Source organism: Drosophila rhopaloa, unplaced genomic scaffold (genome assembly GCF_018152115.1).
Source record: "Drosophila rhopaloa isolate 14029-0021.01 unplaced genomic scaffold, ASM1815211v1 contig_178, whole genome shotgun sequence".
Taxonomy (NCBI): domain Eukaryota; kingdom Metazoa; phylum Arthropoda; class Insecta; order Diptera; family Drosophilidae; genus Drosophila; species Drosophila rhopaloa.
In genome coordinates, this window is record NW_025335059.1 from 2,150,071 (window position 1) to 2,165,918 (window position 15,848).

The 15,848-nt window shown below is 37.7% G+C and overlaps 1 protein-coding gene across 1 annotated transcript in view; it reads right to left on the reverse strand.

The window, feature by feature from the left end:
- Positions 1-9,149: 9,149 nt before the first annotated feature.
- The window catches only part of LOC108037393, a 36,113-nt gene continuing 29,414 nt past the window's right edge, over positions 9,150-15,848 (reverse strand). Inside the window, exons 6-7 of the mRNA XM_044458905.1 lie at positions 10,187-10,490; positions 9,150-9,836 (exon numbers count right to left, since the gene is read on the reverse strand). Coding sequence (XP_044314840.1) covers positions 9,691-9,836; positions 10,187-10,490 — 450 coding nt within the window. The 3' untranslated portion in view covers positions 9,150-9,690. The remainder of the gene's footprint in view (positions 9,837-10,186; positions 10,491-15,848) is intronic.

The following is a 15,848-nucleotide window of genomic DNA, read 5'->3' on the forward strand; positions in this document are numbered from 1 at the left end:
CTTATGTACAGGTATGTAATTATCAGGCTTCAGTAGGAAGTGAAAATGTTTTTTAATAGCCAGTATTGGATAATTTTCACTAAAAGTGTTGAAAAAAATATGCCATATCAAAACGCTTAGACAATTTTAACACAGCAAAAACCCTTTTTCCTTTCCTTTGAGCAGTAAAAAGAATATGATGCCAACAAAAGGTTCTTTTCTTTTGCCTACCATGAATTTCTGGCCTAGTTCAATTGGAATTCAGAATAGGGAACATAATAGGTTAGAATCGACCTTATTCTGACAAGCAACACAAAATTTTTAGTAAATACTACTACCCAATACTACTATTAAAACATTGAGAATAATTATTATTGCATATTGCAAATTATTTAAAAAAAAATTAGCCCCTTCAACAAAGACCAATATTAAATTGGCCTTTGCCTGTAATGTATAATCGGAAGTTAAATGAGGCCGTATAAAAGACTTTGGAAGGAATTCGTTCATATGGGCGTTTTACCTATTTATATTTCTTTTTTACTTATATATTCAGTAACTGCTAATTCCCATGCTCTGTGCCATCATCATCAACTTCGTCTGCCTCTTAAAACATTTCATTTGCTAAATGTTCTATTTGTTGTCACATGGGCTCCACCCACCGAAAAACCACCGAAAACACCACCCACCATTGTGTAGTTCCCACCACACACACAAACTTCCCCTTTCCCCTCCTCCTTCTGCAAATGCAACGCATAGAAATTTCTCTTTGCTAATGAAGTGTGATTGAAATTTTGTTAATTTGCTCAAGTGCTATGTGTGTGTGCGGTGTGTGCTTGTAGAATTTCTTATTTACATAATCTCAAGCATTTGCCATGAATTTCTAAAGATTCGCTTAATTGAATGTAGAAATAATTTGTAAGGCCTCCCGTAAAGTTGCTCGCATAATTTTTCCATTCTCTTCGAAAATCTGGAAAATGGGTCGACAATAGGTAAGAAATTCTTTCAGCGGAAAATGTAAGTGGAAAATGATTGAATAAGTTTTCTTGTGGTGTTTAAAATTGTTCCCACTACCAAGAAATGTGTTTAGTAAAAATATATAAAGTTCTTAGTTAAAATTCGAAAGCTTAAGTTTGATGAATTCCCTGTTGAATTAGAAAAACTATTAAATTACAGTCTTGAAATTTAAGTAACTCTTTATTTAAGGTGTACATACTCAAATAAAAGAAAATAAGTTTATGCCTTCTGGTGAAATGCTTTTCATTTTTCATAAGCAACCCAAGCTCGTATATCAAAAATTTTCACATCCTCATCAAATTAAATTTGACAGTGCTCTATTACGCAATTTTGCGAGAAAACAAGTCCAACTTTAATCAAATCAAATGAGTAAATAGAATTTGCCCAAAAGCTCTGCCAAAAAGCGGAAGTAAACCGCATATAATAAAAAACAAAAGCTGGAATGGAGAGTGTGCAAAACACACGAATATTTTCGGTAAAAAACTAAATAAGACCTGTAGGAAAGTAATTCACATTTTTTTAAGGTAACACATGGCAAAACGTGGAAGTAAAAACAATTACGGAAGGCTAAGGACTAAAGGACAATACTATGTACACTGGCTGCTATGCAGGACAGTCACGGAAATGAAGTTATTACCATTGTTGTTGTGCTGAATTTACTGCGGCCGGAGAGTTTTGCGGCGAATGTTTTCTTTATACTTTTTTTTATAACTTTATTTTCTTTCTATCTGCCCATTAGGGTACAAGGAAAGTTTCTCTGTTTCTCGTTAGCCAAGGACACTCTTTTCAGTTTAAGTTATTTCCAAAATTGGGTATCAAACTGTCTGAAGTCGCTATGTACAGCTGCTGCCGCTGACCAGGATAAATTTATAGTCAACGGAAAGGCGCGCAAATAAAATAACATTGACAATTGGCAATTGAATTTTCAAAGAAATACTCCGCAATAGCAATTGCAATTGATTTAGGCATGCCAAGAGAATTTTCGCTTATAAATTTTAGTCTAGAATCGCATCTGAGGCAAGACCGCGCTTTGCATGGCAATTCTCAATATCCACCGTCTACACGTTAAGAATTCCGGTTTATAAAAACAAAGCTTAAATTCTATTGATGATGAAAAACATAACGTTTTTTCACAGAAAATTCACCTTCGACTTCTAAAAAGACTTATTACCAAAAAAGTAATTAAAAAATGTTCACCTCAGATAGTATTGATATACATATATAGTTTTAATAAAGGACGTTGTTTGTTGCAAAAAATTAAAATTTTTTTTGGTGTCGTTTATTGCCCTCCTTTGAGAATGTTTTTTAATGTTGTTGCTATTGATTGCCTTAGGAAATATAATTTTGTGAGTGCAGCGACTGGCATTATCCATGATAAATCTGCTAGTGTCCAGCATCCAAGTGCAGCTGCAACATTGTTGAACTTCAGCTAAAGGTTAGCCGCCGACGCAAACAAGGCAGGAGCCGGGACATTTCAGCGGGCCTTGTACGTGTTTTGGCCCAAAGCTGCTAGCCAAAGTCCCCGGCAATTGCCACGCATTACACTCGCTGCACTGCAGTTACTTTTGCGGAATGCTTAATTCATGCGTGCGACTGTGGTTGCAACGTTTATGATGTGGTTATGTCGCTGCTGCAGCTGCAATGTTGCTTCTGCCTCTGCCTCTGCCACTCTGGATTCTGGATTCCGCTGCTGTCTTCTTCGGGAGCAGCGTGCTGGCATTGTTTGCTTGCCTCTCACACGGCGTATGCGTAATGAGCTTACGTACCTGCATGCCGTGTAGGTGTGTTGCCTGTGTTGCCAGTGTTGCTGTGCGTGGGCATGTGCTCGTGCCACAATTAGGCATTCTGACTGTGGAATTTGCGTCCAGAGCAGACAACTGTCGAGACTACGTGATGCTGGGATGCTGACACACAGACCAAAAATGTTTTAGTTCGATTTTCATGGCCTATTTCCTAACCTCTTTTTCAAAATATTATTAAAAGAAATAAGTCTATACTGGTACCTTTCACTGCAAAATTGTGTATCTATTTTAATATATCAGAACAAAAGAAGATACAATTGATTTTAATGGATACAAAGGCACTGATTTATAGAGTAAAATTTCTTTAATTAAGTGTTATTTTTTAAGTAAATATACGCATTTACACATACTTTGTGAATAGTAAATAGTAATGGAGCCATCATTATTTCACTCATATTTTTCCCAGTGAAAGCGCTCTTATCCGGCTGCAGGTGTGTAAATTGAAAGCTTTAAAAGGCTGTGGATCATCAGTTGTTGCAACTGCAACTGGTTGGCTCACGGACCTTTGGTTTCGTTTGGCTGACAGCTTTGCGTGCATTAACTGTCAACACTTGTCGACGGCCGATTGCATTTCAACAATTATGACAAAGTGCAGAATGAATTTCAACCTTATTCCTTCTGACGAACAGTAATTGAGATGCCATTAAATATCATTTAACTGATTTTAAGATGCAGATTTTTATTCGCCGAAATTTGCTGAATTTATAGTTTTCGAAGGAGTTGTGCGGCCATTTTACCGATCTTAAAATTTCTTAAACAGATAATTTTTTTGTTTTGGGGTCCAGTAAATGGATTTGACAAAGAGATTTAAGTAAACCGAAAAAGAAGTCAGGAAGCAGATGCCTGACGAAGAAATTTAAAATATTATTCAAAAACAAAGTAGAAATCACGCAGAACAAACAAACTACAAATTGGTAATATATTTGTAGCCACAATTAATTAATCTATCTTCAATAGAAATAAAATAATGTTATATATATACGATTTTCTTAAAAAGCTAAAATATATGTGACATGATTGAAGCTTATCTAAGAAGTGAGTGGTGTTCTGACTTTGGAACACAGTGATGCCTGATGTTGATATCTGTCTGTTCATTCCTTACTATCTTGCCCGCTGGTTGTCCATTTGTTCATCTGTTGATTACACTCCATCCGCACCTCCATCTCCATCTCCAACTACATATCCATCTCCATTGAAATCGCAATCGCAATGGCCGGCTCCCCGGCGAGCTGGCCCACAAGTGCTTTTCCGTTTGACAGGTTGCTGATGGGCCGCAAGCCGAGCGAGTTTAAACGGCGCTTAAAGGCTGCGGCTTCTGCGGCATCTGGGAGCGATCTGGGATGCATTTTTATCTGCGCATTTATGCCTGTTTAATTAAAGGCCCGCACTCGCACATATATCGTACACTGGCCAGTGGCCACTGGGTGCGCGATATAATTTAAAATTTGCATATAGCGAAATTAAATGCAAATTACTAGAGCAAATATATACAGTGATATTTGCATGCTGCCAATGCAAACAAGCGACATAAATGCGCAATTTCGGTTTATTAAATTACATTTAATTTTTTCCAAAAACAACTTCAAATTCGGTGTGTATTTAAGTATTTATTACATTAGTTGTATGTGATAATATTCATTGTGAAAATGTTTGGTTTTTTTTTTTGTTTGTTTTTTAAAGGATAACAATTAAAATAAATTATGTTGGGTAATTAGCTGGCTGGCCATTTTTGGCATTGGAATTTATGTCGTGTAATTTCTGGTTCGAACCAGAATATTAATTAAATTTTTAGTTTTTGCCGGCTTTGCTTATTAGCTATCATTTTAGTTTACCCATAATTAATTTCTCCTTTGTGTTGCGCCAGAAAATTGCAATTAAATTTCATTTCCACGGACTATGGTGAACAGATAAAAAAGGAAAGGAATCCTGCGAAAATGGCGTGAAAAATATCAAAATCAAATTGTGTGCGTAAATAAATTGAATTTTGATTGCCGTTCGCCAGGTTTGTTGCTGCACTAACGAAGCTCCATTGTTGCCATGCCCTCAAATCCGCTTCCTACGCCTTCCAAACACACAGAGAAAAAACCCCAGTCAGTCACTCATCTAGGCTTTATTAATGACGATTTGTCAGCGAACTGCACGTAGAAGCACCGAACAATATGCAATGCAAATTCGTGCGAAAATTTCATTTTCGCCAATTCAGTTGCCGGAATTACGTAAGAACCCCCGCTTCTCCTCATATGTTTTTATGAACAGTGAAGGGCAATCTGTTAGTAAAAAGAATTTGGGAAAAATGGTTTAATTGTAATTTATATGTATTATATATTGTTTAATTTACATGTCTGTAAAGGCAAACAAACCAACAAAGTAATTTACCTAAATAAATATATTTGTACTGAGACCGAAAAGTAAAAGATACTCCGAAAAAAGTAATATCATGTCTAAAGTTCGAAAATATAATAATTCTCGGTTCTTACTGAAGCACATTACTGCTATTATTTTGCCCGCAACTGCTCAAATATACATTTGTTCGATTTGAGGTCGAAAGTTGGAGCGTGCCGATGTTAATAAAATATTCATGGCATCAATCGGGTCCTGACACATGCCCTGGAATCAGACCACGACAATGGCTGGCCAAATTTATGCTAATGTATGGCCTAGCTGAATTACCAAAGTTGGGAGTGGTGCCCATAAGAATGGATTCGCGTATTAAAACTCCATATCCATGTGCATAATCCTTAGATTGTGTCGTACAACAATTTGAAGGTGTTAGCCTTGCATTCGGAATAAAAATGAAAATGGAATCGCTGGATTTTAAAAACTAACGATGCAATTGTGTGACCGAAACACTGAGAGAAAATTCCGAAAAAAAAGAGGACTGGGCTTTGACAGATTCGTTGGGCATTAAAAGTCAAATTCAAATGACCCTGGTCAAATGCCATGAATTCAGGCAGACGAATCAAACTCGTTGGCCAATATGTCATTCCATTTGCCGCAATTGCTCCTCTGTTTCCTCTCATATTATTCTCCTCTTCCATACTCCTATGTCCCGAATGGTGGGTAGCTCCTGCTCCAGTGATTATGGCAATTCATTTGGTCAACCGGCCATGCCTCTTTCTGGAACCCAGAACCTGGGCCTCTCTTTGGTTTTCGTTTTCTGTTGGCCATTCACTTTTACGGCTATATTGCCTGGCAGCTCGGACCGGCTATTTGGCTGGCTTCAGTTAATTAATTGACCTGTAATGAGCTGCCCCAGACTGACACTCAGTGGGCACCGAAGTGGTTAAGTACTTCTCTGAAATCAAGTCCAACTTTTTTAATAAAAGCTTAGATTATAAAAATAGATTGACACGCTGGTACTGTGCTTTTAATAATAACAAAAATATTTCTTTAATACGATTACAATAAAAATCTGTTTGAATGAGACATTAACAAAATATTCAAGTTTAGAATGAATAAAGTTTAGTATCGAATAAAAGATAACTAACTTTAATTGATTTTTATAATGTATTGTAATGAGTTTCATTAATATCAGTCATAAAATTTTGTATTTTTTGTCTTATTATTAATTACTTTAAATAATGTTTCCTATTTATTCGGGCAAAGATTAACGCCGAGTTTTTTAATCATAGAATTTCAGAAAAAGATTAATTAGTAATAAATCGATTGTATCGTTTTTTCGGGACCTCATAAATATTTTCAAATAAATAGCGTAATAATTCGATTTGTAGAATCTGAAAGGCATTTGAATTACGGACAGTATAGTACTTAATTCTTATCCCCATATATTTGGATAATGTTATCATGCCGATTGCCCTATGAAGCGTATCGCATAACCATACATCACGGTCGCTTCCTCTCGACTGTACCAATTTGGGCTTTAATGCTGTGGCATAAATCATTTTTCCGCAATTCGTTTCAATTGCATAAAAGTATTTCATGCACTGCCTTCTTTTGGCCAACTCTCTCTGTGTGTATAGTATATTTTTCCGAGGGGGGGCAGTGGGGTCTGGGGATCTGCGGGCGTGGCCAATGAGGCGGCGAGCGGAAGTGCCATCCCAGCCGCCGTTAACATGCAAGCAAATGCATTTGCCATCTACCATCAGGCGTTTGCCCAGCAACCAGCATCCCAATACCGAATACCCAATGGCCACGGGCCTCGCAACTTGGCCCCCGGCCAGTCGAAAAGTAATGAAAAAATGCGTTTGCCAAAAAACCAACAGCATTGCGAACAGCAAACTTTGTGGCCAAGTGGAGGAGCTGATTTCTGCCCACTTATGCAGGCATCGAGGCGAGCGAGTGTGCGGCAAATAAAAACCGAAACCAGTTCCAAGGCGGGCACCGCAAAAGCGGAAACGGAAATCGGAAACTGTGCAACTGTGCAGCGGCAAAGGCAGAAGAAGAACAAGAAGAAGCGGTCGCGTCGGGGGGCAGGGGGCAGGGAGCAGGGCAAAAATAGGCGGCACACAAGGACAACAGCAGGCGGGCCTGGGACGACGATAAAAGTGTTGCAATTTATGGTCAGGCGAGATGGCGCCCAAAACTCGGTCTTTGCTTCAAATCAGTATAGTTTTATTTAGGGATGCCGAAATTTGAGACTGAAAATTAGCCAAATTGACAAAAAAAAAGCTAAAAAAATAAGTGTTTCTATACTCATCTGAGAATCGTTTATCCATTCTCATATATATATGTACATTATTCAGGGATTTTTCAGATTAGGGTAGTTTGTAAATAAATGCTGACTTAAAAATACCCGTATATTTGTTTTAAGATTAAGACGTTAAGACAAGAAAATTCAAAGATAAAATTCAAAAAGACTAATATTAGATTTGTATTTATTTTACTGTAGACCAAACTTTTTATCTAATCAAAATATAGTCCAAATGGGCATCTCTGATTGTAGCCTTTTGGCCCTAGAAAGAGTTGGAGTCCGAGTCGCGGCCAGCTTAAGTTTCTGGCTAATTGATTTTGCGATTTTATCTTTTAATGACTTTTTGGGAAAGTGCAGAGCTAAATGCTCTGCTCTCTGTATATATTCGATTTTAATTGCATTATATGGACTGCTTGCCGTCGTTACCGCAGCAAGCAGTTTCTTTAACGGCGGCGCCCTAAAAGTATGCTACGAAATTCTCATGACAATTCGCTGTGGCGTTTAAAATCGCGCAGAAAACGCTTTCGAAATCGAATTTGTTCCACGTGTGATACAGAGTAACAGATACTAAGTAACAGTGAAATGGCAGCGCCGGGATGGGGATTTCAGGTTGGGAAACCGGTAAAGGCAGTGTGACGGGGCTGTTTTAACACACGCATTGGATTTCAACGCGGAAAATGGCGGAAGGAGAATTTGTTCAGTCCAGTGCCCTTTTTTAACGCAAATATAGGCGCTTTCTGGCCACTTTCGCATGGCGTTACGGGACATTTTGCTGTTTCTCCAAGGTTGTCATACAGTTTTGGCGCCGTTGTTCAAAGTTTTTAAGTGACCATACTTGTGTTTTTTATATAATGGACCTCTTCAGGCTTAAATTCTTTGCCATGCCGCACCTGCGCGCCCAGGTGGACAAGCACCTCCCACAGGTGGATGATCCGCGCCGGCCAAGCGAGATCCTTAAAAACTTGGACGGCGTAAATCGGTTAAAGGATCACGGCAGGTGTTTCTACTTGATGGCAGACGTCATACACCTGACTGGGGTGGGTTCCTAGTCTTATGAATATTTTCTTAACAATTTAATTAAACAATTTACGCACCCAGCCGACGCCGGGACACACGCTTATCATGATGGGAAGTTTGGTAAAGATTATATGGCATTGTAATCTGATTTTTGTATAGCTTAAAATATGTCTTAAAAATGAAATAGAGTGTGAGGAAAATTACAATGACAGGGTTCGTATTTTTTTTTGTTGTATTGTAATTTTGTTTGATTAAAGCATAAAACAAAGTAAAAATCTATAGAAACCCATGCCGAAAGGATCAACCAGGAAATGCTAAGTGACTCAATAGCACCTGCTACCTGGCACCTGCCACTATGTCAAATCGTCCACTAAAAGACATTTAATTTAAATCTCCCACCCGATGGCAGTCACTTAATGCAGATTCGCTGGAGGTGCGGCAAACGAGTGTCTAGAAATCGATGAGAAAATCTAAGAAAGAATTATGCACACATTTCATAGTGATCAGAAAATATGTGGGGCAACGTTTTTTTTCTATTTAATTATTTTCTTTTAGCTTAGAATCAATGTTCTATTGCAATTTATTAAATGGATACATTTCTTGAACTCCAAATTAAATAAAATTCCTTTTAATAAAGGAACCATAATTACCCAGAAAATCCCACACGAATAAAAATATCCATAAAGTTGATTATTACTGCTTGTTTATTTGGGTTTGAATGTTCTTTTTGGTTTTTCTTGACATTGGCATTTCAGTTGTTTATGTTTTTTTGTGTATTTTTTTTTCAATCGTTTCAACGATTTACAATTTTTAGTCCACTTAAACATTAAGTTGATATTCGCTTGGGTTGAAGCTAAATGCAAATGAAACATTAATATTTTATCCAATATTTTATGCATCATTAAATAATCCATTAATTAACAATTAGTCGCGTTTTTGTGTGTATGTGAGCGTGTGGATGTGAGTGCGAGTTCATTTACGTGTATCCGTTCACATCATTAAAGCAAATATTTACAGTTACATAGGGTTTAAGTGTGCATGTGTGGGCTTAACGGGAATCACATGAACAACTCCTGTTTGTGTGTGTGTGCATAATTTAAATTGCATTCGAGATAGATAAATAATGCAGTTTACGGCCGAAGGATGCCTAATTTCCATCGCTGTTCGATAAGCCCGTACACACTCGCCATCCAATGTCCATGTATTCCAGCCGACTGACCTCCTGATTTAGCTACCAGTAATTAGTAGGGTTAACATGCTGGCCAGCGGAATCGCCACGCCCCCAGCCGCCCCCCGCCAATTGCTGTGGGCCGAAGATGTGCCAAAATAGGTCTCCAAGAAGCCACTGATTCCGGTTCCCGATGACAGCGTCACTGCAAAAGCCAATGGGATGTGTTTTTACAGTGAAAGCAAAAAGAAAAGTTGAAAATCTGCTAGGATTTCATATTAATTAATTGGGTACATTTGGGAATCGATGAATATTGCAATTTTAAGCCATTTCACTTGATTTTAAACCTGTGCATCTTCGTATAAGGAATCTATTAAATCAAATGTACTTCAGTGTAATTTAAAAGAGGATTTAAATTTAATTTCTAAAATGAAAAGTAAAACTTCCGTGAATTCGAATTTAATAAAAAGCTATTTAAAATCAGAATGACTATTTCAGGGGTGGTTTTCCTTTCAGTGCTTTGTCGCTGTCGGCAGTTATGCTTTTGTGGCTTACCTCTGGCCGGCACCGGATCCCTTTGCGGTATGCCCAGCTCGATTTCCTTGTACTCCTGATAGAGATCGCCAATTTGCGCCGTACATCGCAGGATGAGTCCCCCAGCTCCGCCTCCTCCGCCGCCCAGGTGCAATGCGTTGGTGAGCCCATTCCCGTTGCCATTTCCATTGCCATTACCATTACCATTTCCATGGCTACTGAGGCCGCCCACAAAGTGAATCGCCTGCAGCTGCAGTTTCAGGCTGAGCCGGGATGCAATCAGGTTCTCAACCGTTTGAATGTACTGCGTTTCCTCTGTGCTGACCTGTCGGTAGTAGAATTTTAAATTATAGCAGGCGCTAACAAGGTTAAAGTTAAAAAAAAAAAACTAAGCCTTCATTATATTAACTTAGATACTTTTTAAGGAATATAAACTTTTTAAGGTTCTACATTTTAAAGAAACATTAATTGTTTCGGGTTTTTTTTTTATCAAAACCTTAAAAAATAATTGTTTCAAAGTTGGAATGCGTTAATTGAATTTGTTATTAAATTCCCAATCAATCGGAATACACAGAATTTCTTATTTTTGACAACTTTTGCAAAAATAATATACATTAGAGGACAGAACAGACTAACAGAAAATATAAAAGCATCTAATCTGATCGTATACTAGTCCATTTATTCAATCTCCTATTTCAACCACATTATTGTTTTGTTATTTTGTCATTTTGAATACTAATCGAGTGGGGCTACATGAGCAAAAATATGCTTTAAATTATTCATGGCATACATCCAGCTGCAATTGCAGTTGGAACTGATTTTCTCTTCCGCTTAAGCCCATACTCCTTTTTTAAGTCGGAAAATAATGTTCCAGTATGTAGGCAGAAAGGGGAAATAACAGCAGCAAAGGGGAAAAAGGAGAAAAAAGTGCTAGAGTTTCCCATCGAGTTCTGTGCAACTGCATATGAATGGCAATTTGTCGTCTGTCTGTTTCTACAGCTCACCCCCTTTTCTGTCTCTGTATGTATGTGTGTGGGGATATTACAAGCATGTTGCACTTGCGGCCATGGCTGCTTGCCAGTGACCAAACCTTTGACCAATGCACTGAGAAAAGTTAATTTGTTTTTTCAAGAATTTTGTTGAAATTCTCTTCTAAACAAACTGAACTCAATTTTTTAAATTAAGATATAATCTAATTTCCTTTTTTTTGGGTTATTCATTTTGAAATTTGTGTTAGATTTTTCCCAAACTCCATGATCTGGGCTCATTTGTTATGCAATATATTTCCAAGACATCTTTTTTATAATAAGTTTAAAAGTATTCAAAATAAATTAAATTTATTTAATATTTTTAATTATTTTATGAAAATTAATTCACGTCTTTGGTATTTTCAAGGTAATATTTATCAATCGTTACATTCCAATTGGAAATAAAATATTGATAAATAAAAATGTAGGTGTATATGTTGGCTACACGGTTTTTTTTTTGTGATAAAATGTTTTTTTTGCTGCATAATATCAGATGTGGATGAAGTTATCAGGGTATTTTTTGAGAAGAATTTTCTTTCACTGCAGCAGAGAAGTGTGCTGAGCTTTTGGCCTGGCAACTGGAAAATGCTGTGGAAGCTGCGAGGCAAGGAAACGGACGCTGAATGCGAACGAAGCGAACGGACATGGCCATGTCATATTTTGTTGTTGTTTGTGGCGAGTTGTTGGCCATGTTGTTGTCGATGTTGTTCTTGTTGGCATTGCGATTGTTGTTGCTGCTGGCATTGCCATTTAAAAACGAGTTTTCAATGTTACACACAACTATGGCAACAACAGAAACATCAAGAGACACTTATTCACTCATCCGCCTGGTTGGTTTTTTCGCCCCTTGCCAAGTGTCCGGCATTTTGTTCGAGTGTATGCGAGTGTGTCCGTCCATCTGAAGGCTGTTTGCCGTTGAAAACTGTTTATTTGATGCCTTTTGAGGAGCGCTGAAAATTTCATTTCCGCCATGACACCAACAGCAGCGCCTAAGCTCGACTGCTGATGTGTATATTTTATGCACATTTGTATATATATATTTTTTTATTTTCTTTTTGTATGCATATGCGGCACTCCTGTGCGAGCTTTCCGCTTCATTTGCCTGATTTCTCCTTTTGCTTCGCACACAATTTCCTTTTGGCGCGAAAAGAAAACTCTAAACTGCCGTGCAATGCTTTTAGTCGCAAATGGCGCAGGCGCCATTTTGAAAACGCTCGTGCTGCCATTTCCGCTCTGCTGCATGTCCTGTTGCTGATTCATCCCCCTTTCCCCACAAGTTCCCTGCTAACCCGCAAAAAGATCACATGACAACCTGAGCTTAGCCGGGGAAAAAGATGCGCCGGAAAACTCGCTGGCAATTTAAATACAATAAATATGCATTTCATTTCCACTTACAAACTCATTTGAGCGCCATTTACTTATGCATGTATTTTGGTCCCCTCCAAGACAAAAAGGTGTAAGATATAACGGGTTTCGCCGGAATTTGGGTCAGCTTAAGGGGTGCACTCAGAAAAATGAAATGTGTTGAATTATTTTAAAAACTAAAAGTTACAAAAAATCATATTCTTTGTTATAGCAAACCCCTGGATTTCTACAAATACTCAAATGCCCTCTATTACATTTTTTATTTGAATATTTAGGTTACAGATTTTAATTGAACTTTCTTTCACGATTTGTTAAATAATTATGGAACTAACTTGTTAGTGATGATAAAAGCTATTTTTTCCGTGCAGGCGCTTTTAAGGATCTCTTCACCTTCATTTCCCCACCACTCACCCACAACATTAAAAGCAAAAGCGCTTTATTGCCGAGCGCCCGCCTTTTGTTGTTGGTCGCCTTTTAACCCTTTTTGCGAACATCATCTCACCCACACATACACACTCCCCCATTTTGTTTTGGGTTTTGTGCGTTTTTTGGCTTATCCTTTTTATTTTATTTGAATTTTATTTTTATTTTTATGCTGGCAGAGGCAAAAGCCCAGACGCAGCGACATAAAAAGTCATTTTCAGTTTGCCCTGCCTCACTCCCTTTCTCTTTCTTTGCCACTTTCTATCCCTTTTCTTTTGCCCGCTTCTGTCTCTTTCTGGTGCCAGGTCCTATCTCGCTCTGCCGATTTAATGCCGCGTAATTTACGAGACACTCTTAAGAAGCCAAGCGCTTTAATTAAGCATGTGGCTGAGGCAGCGACCCGAAAGTGAAAATACCCTCATATTTCTTGTGATTTACCTTTATGGCATCGGGAACCCTCAACCTTCAACCTCGGGGCAATTAAATGAGCATTTGGCATTTGCTGGCCTAAACATTTTCGGCCCAGCAAATTGTTTTCAAACAACAAAGTTTGTTTGCGTTTGTGTTTTGGGTTGCTATCTGGCCAACTCTATTTTGATGGCCTGGCAATTAATATCGTCTTGATAATTTCTGCCTAGCTGGGATTATGCAAATTGTGAGGAAAACAACAATGTATTCTAGATGTTCATACAAGCAATGCGAAATTGCATTTTCTGTGTACCAAAAATAAGTTTTGTATCCTAATTTAACAAATATTTTCGCATCAATTAAGTGCCTTAAATTTTCACTCACTTAAGGTCTTGGTTATATCGATTTCGACGAGACAGGGCCAACCATTAATCATGGCTAAGCCAAGCTTTAATTATGTCCTTAGTTTTCTGTGCTCAATAAATAATTTATCAAAAATCGATGGCCGCACAAATCCGCACGTCTAATGGTCAGACTTTGGCCCTAATCTCAACTAATTCCCCTGAAACACCCTCATACAAAAAACACGGGTAGAAAAAGAAAACCAAACCATTTTGAGCTACTTTTCCATTAATATGACAGAAACTTTTTAACAAATTATGTGAGTCGTTAAAGTTTTTTTCGACCCCCTATCGCAGTGGGTCACACACATGTGAGAACATATATATATATATCTATCGTCGTGGGGAATCGGATGAAGCTTTAATCTCGAACTCAACACGTGCTGGGTCAATGCTTTCAGCTCGGAATTATTTATAGCGTTGTTTTGTGTGACAGAGCATTATCCCTGGCCGTCCATCTAATTTAAAGAGCGAGAACAACTCCAGCAGGCAGATCATAATTCAATATCAAAAAGGCATCTACAGCTCAGGCATATGAAACTAAATTGCACGGCCATTGCCAGCGGAATGGAGGCTATACTTTTGCTATCCCCTTGTTGTTTTCTCAGGCAAAAAAAAAACATGATACACAGAGAAAAATATTTCTTTAAATATTCCATATAAGCATTATTACATCCTTTGAAATGTGGACTATTTCCGAAAAACTAATATCTCTATTAAATTCTTGTAATAAATTATTACAGTATGGAAACTCAAAATTCTTAAAATAAAAACAACCATTTTCAGCAGATTGCCAAAATTGAAAACCTTTAAAAATGGTTTAAAACCTGGGTTTGTTTAACAAAATATTTTTTTTGTATATGGAAAAACAATTACATGAAAAGGTTTGGAAAATCCAATATTAATGACCGATATTTGTAATATTTTCCCCTGTGTATATATAAGATTTTATGTGACAGACGGGTAGACGAGGCCCTACTATTCGCAATCCTCGAACACAGCGGCGTACTTTTGTCTCGGCTTTTGTCATTAGTTGGCTGCGAGGAAGTCTAGATAAAATGTTAAACGGCCTGCATGTGAGCGCTGGTAGCATGTGTGTGCGAGAGCCCCAAAAAGTAGACTACAGCCGACAGATATAAAACGACAGGATAAGACACACCCACACACAAGAAAATAGAAAAGAGAGAAACAAAGCAGACGGACAGAGGAGGACACGTTATGTCTGATGATGTGGGTAGACATAATATAAAAATTTATGAAGCGTTTAATAAGTTTTCTTCTTGGCTTTTTTTTTTGGTCCCTTTTGCCCGCACCCTGGGAAATCGTAGAAAAGTTGAATTCGTTCAGCGGGCGTGTCAACTGAAAATTTGTTCATCTCGTAAATTCATTTAAAAACCGTTGTCCATTGTCCTTTGTCCTTTGGCCATTTTGTCCACTGGCCCGTCCGGCAATTTCGTTTTTGCCACAAGTTGAACGTAATTTATTTTATGTCTCGGCTATGATTAATAACATTTCGGCCAAAAAGGAAACAAAAAGGATTTTGGGGCTAGGTCGAAGAATTGGGATCTGGCATTGCTTTAAAACGATTGCCGGAAGCATTTCTTTGTTGATTTATGCAACTGATTAGCGGCACTCGCAGAATTGATGCATAAATGGAAGCGCCCTCGAATGACTAATGATTCTAGCTCCTCTCGTGGACATATGTATATAAACAGTGGCGGTTAAAAATATAGCAACTTGTTTAAAATATTTAAGGATATAAATACATGATTATTTTTAAATTCCGAAATTCAGTAATATTCCAGTTATAATTTTATATTTTAAAAGTCTATCACGTTTTTATCTGATTTTCTCAATAAATAATAGCGGGTTTCTAAAGCGTTTTCTTTATTATGACCATATCTGTTTGAATATATGCACATGAATTGTTTGCTGAGCCCCATCTCCATATTGGTATGATAAATGACAAAAAGAGGAAATCGCAGAATCAAATCAGAAGCCTAGCATTCAACCCTTTTTGCTTTATTGACTTTATGTAGCTTGTAAGGCGGTCGGTCG